This window comes from Carcharodon carcharias, chromosome 34 (assembly GCF_017639515.1).
Source record: "Carcharodon carcharias isolate sCarCar2 chromosome 34, sCarCar2.pri, whole genome shotgun sequence".
NCBI classification, from domain to species: Eukaryota; Metazoa; Chordata; class Chondrichthyes; order Lamniformes; family Lamnidae; genus Carcharodon; species Carcharodon carcharias.
In genome coordinates this window covers 20,301,478-20,322,273 of record NC_054500.1, presented here as the reverse complement: position 1 = coordinate 20,322,273, position 20,796 = coordinate 20,301,478, and the positions used below count along the sequence as shown (strand labels likewise).

Sequence of the window (20,796 nt, the reverse complement as noted above, 5' to 3'; positions counted from 1 at the left end):
GCTTTGGTGGGCGAGTGGACAGAACACAGCTCAACAGGAGAGATGGTCGCTTCCTGATAACCCTCTCACTGAACCCCCCACCCACCCATCCTTCAGGGTCTTGGAAACAAGAGATCAGGAAAGGGTGGGGTGGGGTGGAGTTGGTGGTCTGACAACTCCTTAATCATCCCTTCTTCTTGACCTGTGCCTTTAGGTGTTCACCCAGCCATGGGGGAGTGGACAATCTTGGAGAGGCTCCTGGAGACTGCAGTCCAGCAACACTCCACTATGATTGGAAGGTGAGATTTTTGGGGGTGGTGGGGGGGTGGGGAGGGTGGATGTACCTGTTCACCTGTTGGGTAAACGCGGCAGCCAATCTGCTGGGAAGACCCTAGCTGCAGTCTTCCGGTATCTGTTAAGATTTATTCATGCATTTAAATTTTTTAAAAGCCTTAAATTCTCTCCTGGGTTCCCTTGCATCTATTGAAATGTGAGGTTTTTTTTGATTATACGGAGAATTTAGCAACTTTTGCAAAAATTGTCTGTGTGCTTTTCCTTTTTTATTTGTTCAATGAAATGCGGGTGTCGCTGGCAAGGCCAGCATTTGTTGCCCATCCCTAATTGCCCTTGGACTGAGTGTCTTGCTAGGTTATTACAGAGGACAATTAAGAGTCAACCCCATTGCTGTGGGCCTGGAGTCACATGTAGGTCAGACCGGGTAAGGATGGCAGATTTCCTTCCCCAAAGAGGATTAGTGAACCAGATGGGTTTTTACCACAATTGATGATAGTTTCATAACAAAAACAGAATTACCTGGAAAAACTCAGCAGGTCTGGCAGCATCGGCGGAGAAGAACAAAGTTGACGTTTCGAGTCCTCATATGATAGTTTCATGGTCACCATCACCTGAGACTAACTTTATATTCCAGATTTATTAATTGAATTTAAATTCTACCAGCTGCTGTGGTGGGATTTGAACCCATGTCCCCAGTGAATTAGCCTGGGCCTCTGGAGTTCTAGTCCTGGGACATTACCGCTACATGAGAGAGTGAAAGTGATGTGAGTGAGTCTGGGTGTGTGAGTGAGAGAGGGGGTGTGTGTGTGTGACAGTGAGTGTGAGTGAGTCTGGGTGTGTGAGTGAGAGAGGGTGTGTGTGTGTGACAGTGAGTGTGAGTGAGTCTGGGTGTGTGAGTGAGAGAGGGGGTGTGAGTGACAGTGAGTGTGAGTGATTCTGTGTGTGTGAGTGAGAGAGGGTGTGTGTGTGTGACAGTGAGTGTGAGTGAGTCTGGATGTGAGTGAGAGAGGGTGTGTGTGTGACAGTGAGTGTGAGTGAGTATGGGTGTGTGAGTGAGAGGGGGGTGTGTGTGTGTGACAGTGAGTGTGAGTGAGTCTGGGTGCGAGTGAGAGAGGGTGTGTGTGTGTGACAGTGAGTGTGAGTGAGTCTGTGTGTGTGTGAGTGAGAGGGAGTGTGTGTGTGACAATGAGTGTGAGTGAGAGAAGGGGTGTGTGTGACAATGACTGTGATTTAGTCTGGATGTGTGAGTGAGAGAGGGGGTATGTGTGTGACAGTGAGTGTGAGTGAGTCTGGGTGTGTGAGTGAGAGGGAGTGTGTGTGTGACAATGAGTGTGAGTGAGTCTGGGTGTGTGAGTGAGAGAAGGGGTGTGTGTGACAATGAGTGTGATTTGGTCTGGATGTGTGAGTGAGAGAGGGGGTATGTGTGTGACAGTGAGTGTGAGTGAGTCTGGGTGTGTGAGTGAGAGAGGGGGTATGTGTGACAGTGAGTGTGAGTGAGTCTGGGTGTGTGAGTGAGAGAGGGGGTGTGTGTGACAGTGAGTGTGAGTGAGTCTGGGTGTGTGAGTGAGAGAGGGGGTGTGTGTGTGACAGTGAGTGTGAGTGAGTCTGTGTGTGTGAGTGAGAGGGAGTGTGTGAGAGTCTGGGTGTGTGAGTGAGAGAGGGGGTGTGTGTGACAGTGAGTGTGAGTGGGTCTAGGTGTGTGAGTGAGAGAGGGGGTGTGTGTGTGACAGTGAGTGTGAGTGAGTCTGGGTGTGTGAGTGAGAGAGGTGGTGTGTGTGACAGTGAGTGTGAGTGAGTCTGGATGTGAGTGAGAGAGGGTGTGTGTGTGTGACAGTGAGTGTGAGTGAGTCTGGGTGTGTGAGTGAGAGAGGGGGTGTGTGTGACAGTGAGTGTGAGTGAGTCTGGGTGTGTGAGTGAGAGAGGGGGTGTGTGTGTGACAGTGAGTGTGAGTGAGTCTGTGTGTGTGAGTGAGAGGGAGTGTGTGAGAGTCTGGGTGTGTGAGTGAGAGAGGGGGTGTGTGTGACAGTGAGTGTGATTTGGTCTGGGTGTGTGAGTGAGAGAGGGGGTGTGTGTGTGACAGTGAGTGTGAGTGAGTCTGTGTGTGTGAGTGAGAGAGGGGGTGTGTGTGTGACAGTGAGTGTGAGTGAGTCTGTGTGTGTGAGTGAGAGGGAGTGTGTGAGAGTCTGGGTGTGTGAGTGAGAGAGGGGGTGTGTGTGACAGTGAGTGTGAGTGGGTCTAGGTGTGTGAGTGAGAGAGGGGGTGTGTGTGTGACAGTGAGTGTGAGTGAGTCTGAGTGTGTGAGTGAGAGAGGTGGTGTGCGTGACAGTGAGTGTGAGTGAGTCTGGATGTGAGTGAGAGAGGGTGTGTGTGTGTGACAGTGAGTGTGAGTGAGTATGGGTGTGTGAGTGAGAGGGGGTGTGTGTGTGTGACAGTGAGTGTGAGTGAGTCTGGGTGTGTGAGTGAGAGAGGGGGTGTGTGTGACAGTGAGTGTGAGTGAGTCTGGGTGTGTGAGTGAGAGAAGGGGTGTGTGTGTGACAGTGAGTGTGAGTGAGTCTGTGTGTGTGAGTGAGAAGGAGTGTGTGAGAGTCTGGGTGTGTGAGTGAGAGAGGGTGTGTGTGTGACAGTGAGTGTGAGTGGGTCTGGGTGTGTGAGTGAGAGAGGGGGTGTGTGTGTTACAGTGAGTGTGAGTGAGTATGGGTGTGTGAGTGAGAGGGGTGTGTGTGTGTGTGACAGTGAGTGTGAGTGAGTCTGGGTGTGTGAGTGAGAGAGGGGGTGTGTGTGACAGTGAGTGTGAGTGGGTCTGGGTGTGTGAGTGAGAGAGGGGGTGTGTGTGTGACAGTGAGTGTGAGTGAGTCTGGGTGTGTGAGTGAGAGAGGGGGTGTGTGTGTGACAGTGAGTGTGAGTGAGTCTGGATGTGTGAGTGAGAGAGGGGTGTGTGTATGACAGTGTGTGAGTGAGTCTGTGTGTATGAGTGAGAGAGGGGGTGTGTGTGTGACAGTGAGTGTGAGTGAGTCTGTGTGTGTGAGTGAGAGAGGGAGTGTGTGTGTGACAGTGAGTGTGAGTGAGTCTGTGTGTGTGAGTGAGAGAGGGGGTGTGTGTGACAGTGAGTGTGAGTGAGTCTGGGTGTGTGAGTGAGAGAGGTGGTGTGTGTGACAGTGAGTGTGAGTGAGTCTGGATGTGAGTGAGAGAGGGTGTGTGTGTGTGACAGTGAGTGTGAGTGAGTCTGGGTGTGTGAGTGAGAGAGGGTGTGTGTGTGTGACAGTGAGTGTGATTGAGTCTGGGTGTGTGAGTGAGAGAGGGTGTGTGTGTGTGACAGTGAGTGTGAGTGAGTCTGGGTGTGTGAGTGAGAGAGGGTGTGTGTGTGACAGTGAGTGTGAGTGAGTCTGGGTGTGTGAGTGAGAGAGGGGGTGTGTGTGTGACAGTGTGTGAGTGAGTCTGTGTGTATGAGTGAGAGAGGGGGTGTGTGTGTGACAGTGAGTGTGAGTGAGTCTGGGTGTGTGAGTGAGAGGGGGGTGTGTGTGTGACAGTGAGGGTATGTGAGTCTCAGTGTGTGAGTGAGAGAGGGAGGCTGTGTGTGACAGTGAGTGTGAGTGAGTCTGTGTGTGTGAGTGAGAGAGGGGGTGTGTGTGTGACAGTGAGTGTGAGTGAGTCTGTGTGTGTGAGTGAGAGAGGGTGTGTGTGTGTGACAGTGAGTGTGAGTGAGTCTGTGTGTGTGAGTGAGAGGGAGTGTGTGTGTGACAATGAGTGTGAGTGAGTCTGGGTGTGTGAGTGAGAGAAGGGGTGTGTGTGACAATGACTGTGATTTAGTCTGGATGTGTGAGTGAGAGAGGGGGTATGTGTGTGACAGTGAGTGTGAGTGAGTCTGGGTGTGTGAGTGAGAGGGAGTGTGTGTGTGACAATGAGTGTGAGTGAGTCTGGGTGTGTGAGTGAGAGAAGGGGTGTGTGTGACAATGAGTGTGATTTGGTCTGGATGTGTGAGTGAGAGAGGGGGTATGTGTGTGACAGTGAGTGTGAGTGAGTCTGGGTGTGTGAGTGAGAGAGGGGGTATGTGTGACAGTGAGTGTGAGTGAGTCTGGGTGTGTGAGTGAGAGAGGGGGTGTGTGTGACAGTGAGTGTGAGTGAGTCTGGGTGTGTGAGTGAGAGAGGGGGTGTGTGTGTGACAGTGAGTGTGAGTGAGTCTGTGTGTGTGAGTGAGAGGGAGTGTGTGAGAGTCTGGGTGTGTGAGTGAGAGAGGGGGTGTGTGTGACAGTGAGTGTGAGTGGGTCTAGGTGTGTGAGTGAGAGAGGGGGTGTGTGTGTGACAGTGAGTGTGAGTGAGTCTGGGTGTGTGAGTGAGAGAGGTGGTGTGTGTGACAGTGAGTGTGAGTGAGTCTGGATGTGAGTGAGAGAGGGTGTGTGTGTGTGACAGTGAGTGTGAGTGAGTCTGGGTGTGTGAGTGAGAGAGGGGGTGTGTGTGACAGTGAGTGTGAGTGAGTCTGGGTGTGTGAGTGAGAGAGGGGGTGTGTGTGTGACAGTGAGTGTGAGTGAGTCTGTGTGTGTGAGTGAGAGGGAGTGTGTGAGAGTCTGGGTGTGTGAGTGAGAGAGGGGGTGTGTGTGACAGTGAGTGTGAGTGGGTCTAGGTGTGTGAGTGAGAGAGGGGGTGTGTGTGTGACAGTGAGTGTGAGTGAGTCTGAGTGTGTGAGTGAGAGAGGTGGTGTGTGTGACAGTGAGTGTGAGTGAGTCTGGATGTGAGTGAGAGAGGGTGTGTGTGTGTGACAGTGAGTGTGAGTGAGTATGGGTGTGTGAGTGAGAGGGGGTGTGTGTGTGTGACAGTGAGTGTGAGTGAGTCTGTGTGTGTGAGTGAGAGAGGGGGTGTGTGTGACAGTGAGTGTGAGTGAGTCTGGGTGTGTGAGTGAGAGAAGGGGTGTGTGTGTGACAGTGAGTGTGAGTGAGTCTGTGTGTGTGAGTGAGAAGGAGTGTGTGAGAGTCTGGGTGTGTGAGTGAGAGAGGGTGTGTGTGTGACAGTGAGTGTGAGTGGGTCTGGGTGTGTGAGTGAGAGAGGGGGTGTGTGTGTGACAGTGAGTGTGAGTGAGTATGGGTGTGTGAGTGAGAGGGGTGTGTGTGTGTGTGACAGTGAGTGTGAGTGAGTCTGGGTGTGTGAGTGAGAGAGGGGGTGTGTGTGACAGTGAGTGTGAGTGGGTCTGGGTGTGTGAGTGAGAGAGGGGGTGTGTGTGTGACAGTGAGTGTGAGTGAGTCTGGGTGTGTGAGTGAGAGAGGGGGTGTGTGTGTGACAGTGAGTGTGAGTGAGTCTGGATGTGTGAGTGAGAGAGGGGTGTGTGTGTGACAGTGTGTGAGTGAGTCTGTGTGTATGAGTGAGAGAGGGTGTGTGTGTGTGACAGTGAGTGTGAGTGAGTCTGTGTGTGTGAGTGAGAGAGGGAGTGTGTGTGTGACAGTGAGTGTGAGTGAGTCTGTGTGTGTGAGTGAGAGAGGGGGTGTGTGTGACAGTGAGTGTGAGTGAGTCTGGGTGTGTGAGTGAGAGAGGGTGTGTGTGTGTGACAGTGAGTGTGAGTGAGTCTGGATGTGTGAGTGAGAGAGGGTGTGTGTGTGTGACAGTGAGTGTGAGTGAGTCTGGGTGTGTGAGTGAGAGAGGGTGTGTGTGTGTGACAGTGAGTGTGAATGAGTCTGGGTGTGTGAGTGAGAGAGGGTGTGTGTGTGTGACAGTGAGTGTGAGTGAGTCTGGGTGTGTGAGTGAGAGAGGGTGTGTGTGTGACAGTGAGTGTGAGTGAGTCTGGGTGTGTGAGTGAGAGAGGGGGTGTGTGTGTGACAGTGTGTGAGTGAGTCTGTGTGTATGAGTGAGAGAGGGGGTGTGTGTGTGACAGTGAGTGTGAGTGAGTCTGGGTGTGTGAGTGAGAGGGGGGTGTGTGTGTGACAGTGAGGGTATGTGAGTCTCAGTGTGTGAGTGAGAGAGGGAGGCTGTGTGTGACAGTGAGTGTGAGTGAGTCTGTGTGTGTGAGTGAGAGAGGGGGTGTGTGTGTGACAGTGAGTGTGAGTGAGTCTGTGTGTGTGAGTGAGAGAGGGTGTGTGTGTGTGACAGTGAGTGTGAGTGAGTCTGGGTGTGTGAGTGAGAGAGGGTGTGTGTGTGTGACAGTGAGTGTGAGTGAGTCTGGGTGTGTGAGTGAGAGAGGGTGTGTGTGTGTGACAGTGAGTGTGAGTGAGTCTGTGGGTGAGTGAGAGAGGGTGTGTGTGTGTGACAGTGAGTGTGAGTGAGTCTGGGTGTGTGAGTGAGAGAGGGTGTGTGTGTGTGACAGTGAGTGTGAGTGAGTCTGTGTGTGAGTGAGAGAGGGTGTGTGTGTGTGACAGTGAGTGTATGTGAGCTTGTCCTTTGATCCACACCCATCTGATGAATTTACAGGTGGTAATTTAGGGGGCTTAATAATCTTCACCTAAATATTAAATCAAATTGGGTTCCAATTATTTCATTAAATCGATGTTTACACACCAAAATGGTGAATACAATTCAGGAATTAGAATCGAGGGGAGATGGTGGCATATTAGTAATGTGACTGGAGTAGTAACCCAGAGGCCCAAGCTAATGCTCTGAGGGTATACTGGAGAAATTTAAATTCAATGAATAAGTCTGGAATTGAAAGCTAGTCTCAGTAATGGTGACCATGAAACTACCATTGATTCTTGTAAAAAACCATCCGGTTCACTAAGGAAGGAAGTCTGCCATTTTTACCTGGTCTGGCCTACATGTAACCCCAGTCCCACAGCAATGTGGTTGACTCTTAACTGCCCTCTGAAATAGCCTAGCAAGACACTCAGCACAAGGGCAATTAGGGATGGGCAACAAATGCCAGTGATGCCCACATCCCATGAAAATATAAATAACAGAAGATTACTGATTACTGTCTGCTATTGTTTATACCTTGTTGATGCTTCCTTTAAAATAATGAGGAGGAATGGTGGAGGACGATGAGACAGAAGGGAGAGTGGCTGTGACTCATTTCTGTCAATTCTGTGCGCCAGCCATGGCTCAGTTGGTAGGACCCTAGCAACCGGGTTCAAGTCCTGCTCTAGAGGTTTGAGCACAAGCTGAAGGCTGACATTCTTAGGGAGTACCACACTGTCAGAGTTCCTCTTGTTCAGGTGAGATGTCATACTGAGGCTCTGCCTGCCCTCTCAGGTAGATGTAAAAGATCCCATGGCAGCCAATTTGCGCACAGCCAGCCCCCTCAAACAGCAATGTGAAATTGATCAGAGTATCTGCTTTTAGTGATGTTGGTTGAGGGATAAATATTGGCCAGGACACCAGGGAGAACCCCCCTGGTCTTCTTCAAAATAATGCCATGGGAACTTTTATGTCCACTGGAGAAGGAAGACAGAACCTCGGTTTAATGTCTCATCTGACAGCTGGCACTTTGGAAAGTGCAGCAATCCCTCAATACTGTACTGGGAAGTGTCAGTCTCAACTGTGATGCTCAATGTTAATGTTACTTTAATTATATTGTTAGGATACATGGGTGAAGGACTTTGTTTAATTAAGTACTTTGAGCATGTATAAATAGGGGAAAGCTGGGACACTGGGTATGAGGAGAGCTATGAGGCTGAACAAAGTCAATAAACTCTCTCGGTAAAGACAAGCTCTGTGTCTTGCTTTTGACTTCACCAACCGGTTCAAATTTTATTAACACTCAAGTCTCTGGAGTGGGTCTTGGGCCCTCAGCCTTCCGACTCAGGCGATACCCACTGAGCAAGGGCTAATACCCATGTAATTATTATAATGGAACATGTGAGGACACATGCTGGTCATAGTCAAAGGTTAGGGCAACTTCTGTTGACAGAAGTAAGCCAAAGAGCATTATTGGGACTGTGTGAAATCAAACAGTCAGAGCTGTACATTCTGTGAGGTGAATGAAATGGACTGAAGAAAGACTTGTGGGTCAGTGATTTAAAATTAAAGCACAGGAGCCAGTTTTCTGGTTGATTGATTTCCAAGATGTTACTTAACTGTGTTCATTTTCCCTACCACCCTCCCTTCTGTTCCTAACCAGAAGGTGCTGATGCCTGGGGCATCAGACATTCTCTACACTGTCCTCATTCTTCATATATAATTGTCAGCATGTTATTTAATCATGATGCAGATTACCGCAGCTGAGTTTGACCCTGTCCTTACTCTCGTTTTTTTTTGTTGTTATTTATTAGTACGGTGTGAGCGTCACTGGCTAGACCAGCATATGCTGCCCATCCCTAATTGCCCCTTGAGAAGGTGGTGGGTGAGCCGCCTTCTTGAACCGCTGCAGTCCATGTGGTGTATGTACACCCACACAGTGCTGTTAGGGAGGGCATTCCAGGATTTTGACACAGCGACAGTGAAGGAACGGCCGATATAGTTCCACGTCAGGATGGTGTGTGGCTTGGAGGGGAACTTGCAGGTGGTGGTGTCCCCATGTACCTGCTGCCCTTGTCCTTCTAGGTGGTGGAAGTCGCGGGTTTGGAAGGTGCTGTCGAAGGAGTCACATAAGTGTATTTTCACCATAGTCTTTTAACGTGCCCAATAATTAAGCACATGCTTCATTTGCAAACATTAATCAGATGGAACCACATGCACAGTCCTGTATCTGGAAAAACCCTGCGCAAAGAACTCCCAAGAAATCGTCAGCCATTGCTCTCCTTAAAGGTAGCTCAAGTTCCTAACTGATTTGGTTTTAATGAACAATTGCTTCCACTGGCAATAGGGAATCTGCAATGAGAGGACACGGATTTAAGATAATCGGCAAAAATGCCGGAGGAGGAGAGAAGAAACATTTTTACCCAACGAGTTGTTGTGATCTGGAATGTAGTGCCTAAAAAGTCACTTTCAAATGGATAAATACTTGAAAAGGAAAAGCATTCAGGACAATGGGGTCAGAGCAGGAGATTATTTTCAAAGAGCTAGCACAGGAACAGTTGTCCAAATAATCTCGTTCTGCACTGTCTGATCCTATGTAATGTCACTTGATATAGGGCATTGGTGGCATAGTGGCAATGTCACTAGAATAATCATCCAGAGATCCAGGCTAATCACGTGGGGCATGGGTTCAAATCCCACCATAGTAAAATTCAATTAATAAAATCTGGAATTGAAAACTAGTCCATAAGACATAGGAGCAGAAATTAGGCCATTCAGCCCATTGAGTCCCAGTAATGGTGACCATGAAACTATTGACAATTGTCATAAAAACTCACCTGGTTTACTAATGTCCCTTTAGGGGAAGGAAAGCTGCCCTCCTTACCCAGTCTGGCCTACATGTGACTCCAGACCCACAGCCACGTGGTTGAATCTTAACTGCCCTCAGCAAGCATTTGGGATTGAGCAGCAAATGTTGGCTTTGTTGATTCTACCCACATTCCACGAAATAATTTTTTAAAAAATGATGATATGTTTATATGCTTGGAAAATAACATGGCTATTGAACTACTTTCATAATAAAATGTGCGATTTGGCTGGGTGTGGTTTTATAAAGGCTTGCATTTATATAGCACCTTTCATGACCTCAAAGTGTCGCAAAGTGCAATATGACCGATAAAATACTTTAGAAGTGTTGTGACGTGTGACCCTGTGGCATGCAGGGTTAATGTGCTTATGCACTCTTGTAAGCTTTACAAGATTGAACAGCACTTGCTGAACAATCCCAAATGTGCTCAGAATTACGCTAATGACCATTTTAAGATTATCATTCAGGCTCACAGTGTGGCTCACTTACACATGCTAGAAGCTACATATATTCATACACAGGGACCTGTCCTCTGCAGGCAAAAGGAACATGCCCAGGCATTGCACCTGAATTAAACAAAAGCAAGGGGAGACAATAGTTCCCTGGCGCATTTTCTATGGCAACCCCTCCACCAATCAGAGTCAACTTGCCAACCAATCACAGCACCCTTTTCTTGTGAAGTATAAATTGTTGCTGCCTTTAAAATTTGGCATTCTTACATCTGTCCTGATGAGTGCAAGATGACAAGCTTTGACAGCATGTCTCTTTTCTCAGCAATATTTGTAAGATCTGCCGAAGTAACTTCTTGCCTTATTTTCAGAATCCTCCTCACGGTGGTGGTGATCTTCCGAATTTTAATCGTTGCCATCGTCGGGGAGACAGTCTACGAAGACGAGCAGGCCATGTTCATGTGCAACACTCTTCAGCCAGGCTGTAACCAGGCCTGTTACGATCGGGCTTTCCCCATCTCTCACATCAGATACTGGGTCTTCCAGATCATCCTGGTGTGCACTCCAAGCCTCTGCTTCATCACGTACTCTGTGCACCAGTTGTCCAAACAGAAGGAAAAGCGTTTCTCCATGCTCTACCCACTTCTGGATCGGGATTTCACCAGGATGTCCCTGGAACAGAAGGAGGACAAGAAGCCGAGATGCAGTTTCGTCAATGGGATTCTGGGCCAAGTCCCAGAGGGAACTGTAAAGGCACCGGAACCAGACCACGTGGAGAGCAAGAAGATGTCTAACCTTTCCGCGTGGATCAGTAGCAAAAACATGAAGATGAAACATCAGGAGGGCATATCGAGATTTTACATTATCCAAGTGGTCTTCAGGAATGTCTTGGAGATTGGCTTCTTGATGGGACAATACTTTCTCTATGGGTTCAATGTTCCTGCGATTTTTGAGTGTGACAGGTATCCTTGCGTCAAGGAGGTGGAGTGCTACGTGTCCAGACCAACGGAAAAGACAATCTTCCTGGTTTTCATGTTCGCCGTCAGTGGAGTCTGCGTGGTTCTCAACCTAGCTGAGCTCAACCACCTGGGCTGGAGGAAGATCAAGGCAGCGGTCAGGGGAGTACAAGCCAAGAGGAAGTCCACGTTCGAGATCAGGAAGAAGGTCCCGCCATATTTCAGTGCCCAGGGGAGGACCCAATCTAGCGAGTCTGCATACGTCTGAGTGGCAGGACTCCATTTGAGGTCCCTTTAAACCTAAAGCCGACCAAATGCATCAGAGGGAATACCATATCGAATGGTAAAAATCTGCGCTTGGTCTACGACTGCAGCATGTAAGAGAGAGAGAAAGGGGCAGAGAGAGACTGAGAGATAGAAAATGACAGAGAAAAACGAGTGAGAGAGAAAGAGAGAGAATCACAGAATTGTTAAAGCACAGAAGGAGGCCATTCAGCCCATCATGTCTGCACTGGCTCTCTGAATGAGCAACTCATCTAGTGCCATTCTCCTGCCTTCTCCCCATAACCCTGCACCTTCTTCCTTTTCAGAAAACTGTCTGACTCCCTTTTGAAAGCTTCAGTTGAACCTGCCTCCACCACAGTCTCAGGCAATGCAATCCAAGCCCTAAGCACTCACTGCATAAAAATGTTTCTCCTCATATCATTATTGCTTCTTTTACTAATTACTTTAAATCTGTGCCCTGTCATTCTTGATCCTTTCAGGAGTGGGAACAGTTTCTCCCTATCTACTCTGCCCAGACCTCTGATGATTTTGAAAACCTCTATCAAATGTCCTCTCAGCCCCTTTTTCTCTAAGGAAAACAGTCCCAAATTCTCCAATGTATCTCCAAATTGAATGTCCTATCCCTGAAACCATTCTGGTGAATCTTTTCTGCACCCTCCCTAATGCCTTCACATCTTTCCTAATGTGTGGTGCCCAGAACTGGATTCAATGCACTGACTGAGGACGAACTAGGGACTTATGCTAATTCAACATAACCTCCTTGCTCTTGTACTCTATGTCCCTATTAATAAAGCCCAGCATACTGTATGCTCTATTAACTGATCTCTCAACCTGTCCTGCCACCTTCAATGATGTATGGACGTATGCACCTAGGTCTCTCTGCTCCTGCGCCCCCTTTAGAGTTATTTAATATTGTCTCTCCAGAATTACTGTTATCTGAAAAGGAAGAATATGCAGGGTTAAGGGGAGAAGGCGAAAGAATGGCATAAGGTGAATTGCTCATTTATAGGGCCGGTACAGACATGATGGGCCAAGTGGCCTCCTTCTACGCTGTAATAATTCTGTGATTCTGCGACAATTCTCTCTCTTTCTCTGCCTACCAAAATGAACTGCTTCACATTTCTCTGCATTGAACTTCATCTGCCACCTGTCCACCCATTCCACCACATTGTCTGTCCCTTTTAAATTCTACACTATCATCCTCATAGTTCACAATGCTTCCAAGTTGTGTATCATCCGCAAACTTTGAATTATGCCCTGCAGAACGAGGTTTAGGACACTAATATATATCAGAAAAAGCAAGTGTCCCAACACTGACCCTGGGGAACTCCACTGTAAACCTTCCTCCAGCACGAAAAGCACCCATTAACCGCTGCACGCTGTTTCCTGTCACTCAGTCAACTCCATATCCATATTGCTATTGTCCCTTTTAATCCATGAGCTATAACTTTTCTCACAAGTCTCTTGTGCGGCACTGGTTCAAACGCCTTTTGAAAGTCCATGTACACCACATCAACAGCATTGCCCTCATCAACCCTCTCTGTTACCTCTTCAAAAAACTCCAGCAAGTTAGTTAAACAATGATTTTCCCTTAATAAATCCATGCTGGCTTTCCTTAATTAACCCGCATTTATCCATGTGACCATTAATTTTGTCCTGAATTATTGTTTCGTGACGTTCCCCCACCGAAGTTAAACTGACTGGCCTGTGGCTGCTGGGTCTTACACCTTTATTTGAACAAGGATGTAACATTTGCAATTCTCCAGTCCTCCGGGACCACCTCTGAGTCGAAGAAAGAGTACATGAGAGGGGCAGAGAGAGACTTGAGTGATGGAAGATGAGAGGGGCAGAGAAAGAGAGAGGAAAAGAGGAAAAAGGGCAAAGGATGTGGCAAGAGATGGACAGAGAGCAAGAGACCTAGCGAAAGGGGCAGAGAGGGACAGAGAGAGAGACAGTTTAAGACCAGCAGAGAAAGGTACACTGTTGCTGTCAAGCACTTTTCTCCATGCAAATGTAAGATTTCCAATTGCATTTCAAATCCTGTGAGCCCTTTGGTGGTTTGTAGATTAATGGTTGACGAGATTTAAGTCGAGAGTTTGGACAGGTGCCTGGAGGAAGGTTTGCTGAAAGGAACAGTTCAATGCCAGCTCCTGTCACATGGTGCCCTCGATTTGGAGATGTCTTAACATCCATTTAAATGTTCAGATCTTTCTGAAATTGTGATAAGGCCACAGTTTTATTGTGTTCTGTGTATCAAATAAAGCAGTGTCACAAGGTGTTGATTTCATATCATAATATATCTATAAAATATTAAAAATCTTATGATTCTCTGCACACTGTCAATTTTTTTCCATTATAGATTCCTAAGTCAGCTATAATAATGAAACAACCTATGTAAACCTCTCACACTGCAATTACATCCTCTTACACAAAAGGTGCCTCTCTAGTAACTTAGGTTTTGCTTTCCCTGACTCCTTGCCCATATGCCAGCAAAATCCGTCTGCTGTAACTAGCTCTGCTCAACTGTAAAGCCCTCCATGGCTGCCAGCAGCACTCTCTCTGCCCAGGATTTCTGGATGAGCTGCCGGAGAACTGACAGTACCCCAAACCAGGGTTAGCTCCCTCTGGTCTTCTCCAAAAGGACCCCAAAGTCACAATGAGTGGCTAATGTGTGGTATTAACCGTAATCACTTAATAATTTGCAATACTATATCTTCAACTTCATGGAAAATTATGAAAAAACTGAAAGGAAAGGAGAGCCCAGGAGAGGCTATTAAAGTCTCCAGAACACAAAATAGGACAGAGTGTTTGGAAAGGGCTAGGAATCTAACTTCAAGCATATCAGATAAAGGGACGACAATGAGAAAGGGGACAGGAAATACAGGACCGAAGGTGTTGTATCTGAATGCACACAGTATACAAAATAAGGTAAATGAGCTTGTGGCACAGATTGAAATTGGCAGGTATGATGTGGTGGGCATCACGGAGACATGGCTGCAAGGGGATCACGACTGGGAGCTAAATACCCAAGGATATATATCCTATTGAAAAGATAGGCAGGTTGGAAGAGGGGGTGGGGTTGCTTTGTTAGTAAGAAATGAAATTAAATCGATAGTAAGAAATGACATAGGGTGAGATGATGTAGAATCTGTGTGGGTAGAGTTGAGGAACCGCAAAGGTAAAAAAACCATAATGGGAGTTATGTACAGGCCTCCGAACAGTAGTCAGGATGTGGGGCACAAGATACACCAGGAGATAGAAAAGGTGTGTAAGAAAGGCAAGGTTACAGTGATCATGGGGGATTTCAATATGCAGGTAGACTGGGAAAATCAGTTTGGTTGTGGATCCCAAGAAAGGGAATTTGTGGAATGTCTACAAGATGGCTTTTTGGAGCAGCTTGTGGTGGAGCCCACTAGGGAACAGGCAATTCTAGATTTAGTGATGTGTAATGAGGCAGATTTGATAAGGGAGCTTAAGGTGAAGGAACCCTTAGGAGGAAGTGACCATAATATGATAGAATTTACTCTGCAATTTGAGAGGAAAAAGCTGGAATCAGATGTAACGGTATTACAGTTGAATAAAGGCAACTACAGAGGCATGAGGGAGGAGCTGGCCAGAATTGACTGGGAGATGAGCCTAGCAGGAAAGACAGTGGAACAGCAATGGCAGGAGTTTCTGGGAGTAATTTGGGAGACACAGCAAAAATTCATCCCTAGGAAGAAGAAGCATACTAAAGGGAGGACGAGGCAACCATGGCTGACAAGGGAAGTCAGGGACAGCATAAAAGCTAAAGAGAAAGCATACAATGCGGCGAAGAGCAGTGGGAAACCAAGGGATTGGGAAGCCTACAAAGACCAACAGAGGACAACTAAAAAAGAAATAAGGAGGGAGAAGATTAATTATGAGGGTAAACTAGCCAGTAATATAAAAGAAGATTGCAAGAGTTTTTGTAGATAGATAAAGGGTAAGAGAGAGGCCAAAGTGGACATTGGGCCACTGGAAAATGATGCTGGGGAAGTAGTAGTGGGGAACAAAGAAATGTCGGAGGAACTGAATAGATACTTTGTGTCAGTCTTCATAGTGGAACACATGAGTGACATCCCCAAAGTTCTAGAGAGTCGGGGGCGGGGGGGTGGGGGGGCAGAGGTAAGTATGGTGGCCATTACCAAGGAGAAGGTGCTAGGAAAACTGAAAGGTCTGAAAGTGGATAAATCACCTGGACCAGATAGATTACACCCCAGAGTTCTGAAGGAGATAGCTGAAGAGATAGTGGAGGTATTAGTGGTGATCTTTAAGGAATCACTGGAGTCAGGGAGGGTCCCAGAGGACTGGAAAATTGCTAATGTAACACCCCTGTTTAAGAAGGGAGTGAGGCAAAAGACGGGAAATTACAGGCTGATTAGCCTGACCTCGGTCGTTGGTAAGATTTTAGAGTTCATTAGTAAGAATGAGATTTCAGAATACTTGGAAGTGCATGGTAAAATAGAGCAAAGTCAGCATGGTTTCATCAAGGGGAGGTCATGCCTGACAAATCTGCTGGAATTCTTTGAGGAGGTAATGAGTAGGTTAGACAAAGGAGAGCCAATGGATGTTATCTACTTGGACTTTCAGAAGGTCTTTGACAAGGTGCCGCACAGGAGGCTGCTCAGTAAGATAAGAGCCCATGGTGTTAGAGGCAAGGTACTAGCATGGATAGAAGATTGGCTGTCTGGCAGGAGGCAGAGAGTGAGGATAAGGGGGTCCTTCTCAGGATGGCGGCTGGTGACTAGTGGAGTTCTGCAGGGGTCAGTGTTGGGACCACAACTTTTCACTTTATACATTAATGATCTAGATGAAGGAACTGAAGGCATCCTGGCTAAGTTTGCAGATGTTACAAAGATAGGTGGAGGGACAGGTAGTATTGAGGAGGCGGGGAGGCTGCAGAAGGATTTGGACAGGTTAGGATAATGGGCAACGAAGTGGCAGATGGAATACAATGTGGGGAAGTGTGAGGTCATGCACTTTGGCAGGAAGAATAGAGGCATAGACTATTTTCTAAATGGGGAGACAATTCAGAAGTCTGGCGTGTAAAGTGACTTGGGAGTCCTAGTCCAGGATTCTCTTAAGGTTAACTTGCAGTTTGAGTCGGTAGTTAGGAAGGCAAATGCAATGTTGGCATTTATTTCATGCGGACTAGAATATAAAAGCAGGGATGTACTGCTGAGGCTTTAAAGGCTCTGGTCAGACCACATTTGGAATATTGTGAGCAATTTTGGGCCCCATATCTCAGGAAGGATGTGCTGGCCTTGGAGAGGGTGCAGAGGAGGTTCACGAGAATGATCCCAGGAATGAAAGGCTTAACATATGAGGAACGTTTGAGGACTCTGTGTCTGTACTCGAAGGAGTTTAGAAGGATGAGGGGAGATCTGATTGAAACTTACAGAATACTGAAAGGCCTGGATAGAGTGGACATGGGGAAGATGTTTCCATTAGTAAGAGAGACAAAGACCTGAGGGCACAGCCTCAGAGTAAAGGGAAGACCTTTTAGAACAGAGATGAGGAGAAACTTCTTTAGCCAGAGAGTGGTGAATCTATGGAATTCATTGCCGCAGAAGGCTGTGGAGGCCAGGTCATTGAGTGTATTTAAGACCAAGATAGATAGGTTCTTGATTGGTAAGGGGATCAAAGATTACGGGGAGAAGGCGGGAGAATGGAGTTGAGAAACTTATCAGCCATGATTGAATGGCGGAGCAGACTCAATGGGCCGAATGGCCTAATTTCTGCTCCTATGTCTTATGGTCTTATCTCTGTAAGTAGTAGAGTTGCATTTTGGAATCATACCATTCTTCTCTTGTTTTGTTGATTAATAGTTGATAAGTGTTAAGCAAAGTGTTTGGATTTGTACCCAGCTGAGGGATATCTCTTGGATTGTGAGCTTGGCATCATCTCCACCTATGTCACACGATGCCTTTAATGGCCCTGATTTATCATTTAATTTTTTTATTCTTTCATAGAATGTGGGCATCACTGACAAGGCCAGCATTTAATTGCCCATCCCTAATTGACCTTGAGAGCAGTTAAGAGTCAACCACATTGCTGTGGATCTGTAGTCACATGTAGGCCAGACTAGGTAAGGTTTCATTCCCTGATGGGTCTTTATGACAATCAGTGACAGTTTCACAGTCACCATTGCTGAGACCAGCTTTCAATTCCAGAATTATTCGTTAATTGAATTCAAATTCCACCAGCTGCCATGGTGGGATTTTTAAAAATTCATTCATGGCATGTGGGCTCCGCTGGCTCGTCCAGCATTTATTGCCCATCCCTAATTGCCCCTTGAGAAGGTGGTGGTGAGTCGCCTTCATGAACCGCTGCAGTCCATGTGGTGTAGGTACACCCACAGTGCTGTTAGGGAGGGAGTTCCAGGATTTTGACCCAGCGACAGTGAAGAAATGGTGATATATTTCCAAGTCAGGATGGTGAGTGGCTTGTAGGGGAACTTCCAGGTGGTGATGGTCCTTCTAGGTGGTAGAGGTCGTGGGTTTGGAAGGTGCTGTCAAAGGAGCCTTGGTGAGTTCCTGCAGTGCATCTTGTATGGGAGTGAATGTTTGTAGATGTGGTGCCAATCAAGTGGGGCTGCTTTGTCCTGGATGGTGTTGGAGCCGCATTCACCCGTGCAAATTCATTAAAGTTTACGTCAATAGTCAGCATCTGCTTGTTGCTATGGCCAATCATTGCCCCAGCTCTTTGAATGACAGCTGGTGCAGGGTCGCAGGAGAATTACGTCATCACAGCAGCGCCCACTGCGTTACTAAACCATTTTGAACACATGATAGGGGTGGACCATTCAATGAATAGTAATATTTTATAAATAGATACAAAAAGAGAGTGGATAACCTGATCAACAGTCATTATTTATTTGAATATAGAACTTTTACTGATTTTTCTATTTCTTTCATGCAACTTGAAGAGACTTTTATTATAATTTTCCTTCTCTTCCCCCCTCTCTTTTTATTCGTTCAATGATGCGTCCGGTTGCTAACTACGCGACAACCAAACGTCCTTCCTGATTGACGTCGAACGTCAGCCAATGGTAGAAGCGGATGGCCGGCGAGGGGCGAATCAAGGCTAGCAGGAGGCGGGGCGAGGGCGGGTGGGTGCCGACGGGTTAGGTTGCGCTCAGCGGAGCCCGGGCTTCTCGCCGCCTGGAGACGGAGGCGCGGGCCGGGGAGGAGGACGGCGGCGGGGAGGAGGAGGACGGCGGCGGCGGCTGGGCGCTCGGGTAATGGGGCCTCGGGAGACGAGGACGGTCCCGGAGATATGGGGCGGAGATGTTGTCGGGCTTAATGATGTGGGTCCGGTTTGCGTCCCTGTATTGAGAGAGAAAAAAAAAAATCGGCTGGGCAATTCGACAGCGGAAGGCATCACCGCTTAATACAATTCCTTCTACATTGACGATGTTTGGCGGGTTTTACTCATTTAAAAAGGCATAAAGGTTCTCCCTTCCCCCCTTTCTTAATGGGCCACGGTCAATAAACTGTAAATTAACCAATTTAATTTACAGGAAATTTAACAAACTCCAGTGATGCCACCCCCCCCCCCCCCCATCACCTGTAGAATGATTACAGCACAGAAGGAGGCCATTCTGCCTGTCGTGTCCATGCCAGCTCTCTACAGGAGCAGTTCACCTCCAGTCCCCTACCGTAGTCCCGCAAATGTTTTCTCTCCAGATAATTATCCAATTCTCTCTTGAAGGCTTCGAATGACGGCGCCAAGCATGGTTCCTCAGCCGTGATCAGGAGCTGCAATCCTGGCCAATTTACCCCCTAACCAGGTTATGCAGTGCCCCAAGTTGTGGTAGCCCTTGGCTGCTCCCCATCTCCCCCAACCAGCAGTTAGGACTTGGAGACCAAGCCTGGGATCCTCCTTAATAAAATGCTGGAAATACTCAGCAGGTCTGGTTGGAGGAGGAAACATTTTGTGTCGTGACCTGCCCTGGGATCTTCCTTGTCTGCTTCAGTAGCACTCGGGCTGTACACATAACAAAAGAGTATATAAACTGGATTTGAAACTGCTTAGGTCTGCATAATGACGTAAAGGCTGTTTCAGTGCAAGCATCCTCTCCCCTGCTTCCACCCTGATATGTTGGAATCTGTACTACATTGGGTAGTGAATTTACTTAGATGCTGTGAGGGAGAGCTGGGACTATATAGGAGGCTGTTCCATCTGGATATCCTTCCCAGTATATGCTACAAATAAAAAAACAATCTAGGACAGCCTGTTGGTGACATTTAACATCGTTCTATCTCATTTCTAATCATTTAATTTACTATCTGCAGCTTAAAAGATCTAACTGCTCGTTGCCTCTTTCGAGGCTCCCTGGGTCTTATCACCTTGTCCCTCTTGTCTGCCTGCACCATGGAAGGAGGTTCTTCTGTGCAAGCAAATTATGTTTTCCGGGGGATCGAGTACGTTGTCACCATGATGGTGACTGGAGATGTGTTGGAGGTGGAAGTCGAGGACCGGCTGACTTCTGAGCAGTGGCGAGGAGAATTTGAGGCTGTTTGTAAGTTCAAAGCTGCTCTTTCTTGTGCGATCAGTATGATCTTCAGCCTGCCTCTCCTACTTCCTAGGTGGGGGCGTTTTTAATACTAGGACAACTGGGCAACTGTGGATGGGCAATAAATGCTGGCCCAGCCAGCAATGCCAAAATCTGGTGAAAGAATTTTTTTTTAAAATGCACCGCTGATGTACTTGTGTGGATGTTGTGGGTGTGGGTCTCAACTCTGCTGTCCTTCATGGTCATACTGCCTTCAAACACAGTCTGGATTCAAAATGGAATCAAGGAATGGTTAAAGCACAGGAGGTTACCATTTGGCTTGTTGAGTTTGTGCTAGGTCTCTGCAAGAGCAATTTAGCTAGTCCCCTGCCCTTTCCCTGTAGCCCTGCAATTATTTCCCCCCTTCAGGTACTTATTTAATTCTCTGTTGAAAGCCATGATTGAATCTTCCTCCACCACCACCCTCTCAGGAAGTACATTGCAGATCCTAACCACTCACTGCATTTTAAAAAAAAGTATTTCCTCATATTGCCTCTGGTCCTTTTGCCAATCATCTTAAATCTGTGTCCTCTGGTTCTCAACCCTTCTGTCAATGTGAACAGTTTCTCCTGGACCCCTCAAGATTTTGAACTTGCAAAAAAATTTCAAAAAGAAATATTTTTAGACACAGTGTCCAAGAGTTTTGAGTATCCAGTGGATCTGTACTTTATGGCTCCACATCATTCATGGCATTCTGTTGTGAAGCACTGGTATGTAAGGTAGCGGGAGAATAAACCTCATGGGGGATGTTAGCAGATATCTAACTGACTCTGTCTGTCTGATTTCTCTGCTTTGCAGATATTGAGGATGTCACTCACAAAACTGGAAACTTCAAACAGTTCTCAATCTTCTGCAATATGTTGGAATCAGCCATCACAAAGGTACAGTTTGGTTTGATGGAGCAGACGTCTGCAGCTGCTGTCTGTTCTGCACCATTTTAAGCCCAGACATGACTTGAGTATGTATGTCACACCCAAGAATACCTCTAATACCTCTTTCGTATTACTGATCAGAAAATAA

At 47.3% G+C, this 20,796-nt stretch overlaps 2 protein-coding genes across 2 annotated transcripts in view; both read left to right on the top strand.

The window, feature by feature from the left end:
* The first annotated feature begins 207 nt into the window (after positions 1-207).
* Positions 208-11,181, top strand: LOC121272667 (gap junction delta-2 protein-like). Its single transcript, XM_041179373.1, has 2 exons — positions 208-278; positions 10,329-11,181. Exons 1-2 carry the CDS (start codon positions 208-210, stop codon positions 11,179-11,181), a joined length of 924 nt encoding a protein of 307 aa, XP_041035307.1.
* Positions 11,182-18,366: 7,185 nt separating this feature from the next.
* The window catches only part of ccdc61 (coiled-coil domain containing 61), a 29,107-nt gene continuing 26,677 nt past the window's right edge, over positions 18,367-20,796 (top strand). Inside the window, exons 1-3 of the mRNA XM_041179157.1 lie at positions 18,367-18,459; positions 19,517-19,743; positions 20,575-20,657. Coding sequence (XP_041035091.1) covers positions 19,596-19,743; positions 20,575-20,657 — 231 coding nt within the window. The 5' untranslated portion in view covers positions 18,367-18,459; positions 19,517-19,595. The remainder of the gene's footprint in view (positions 18,460-19,516; positions 19,744-20,574; positions 20,658-20,796) is intronic.

What these genes read in the sequence shown, in the direction of transcription:
- LOC121272667 (XM_041179373.1), top strand. Translation starts at nt 208, where the DNA reads ATGGGGGAGTGGACAATCTTGGAGAGGCTCCTGGAGACTGCAGTCCAG. An exon ending in CACTCCACTATGATTGGAAG is followed by an intron (nt 279 to 10,328) that starts GTGAGATTTTTG and finishes CCTTATTTTCAG; the next exon opens with AATCCTCCTCACGGTGGTGG.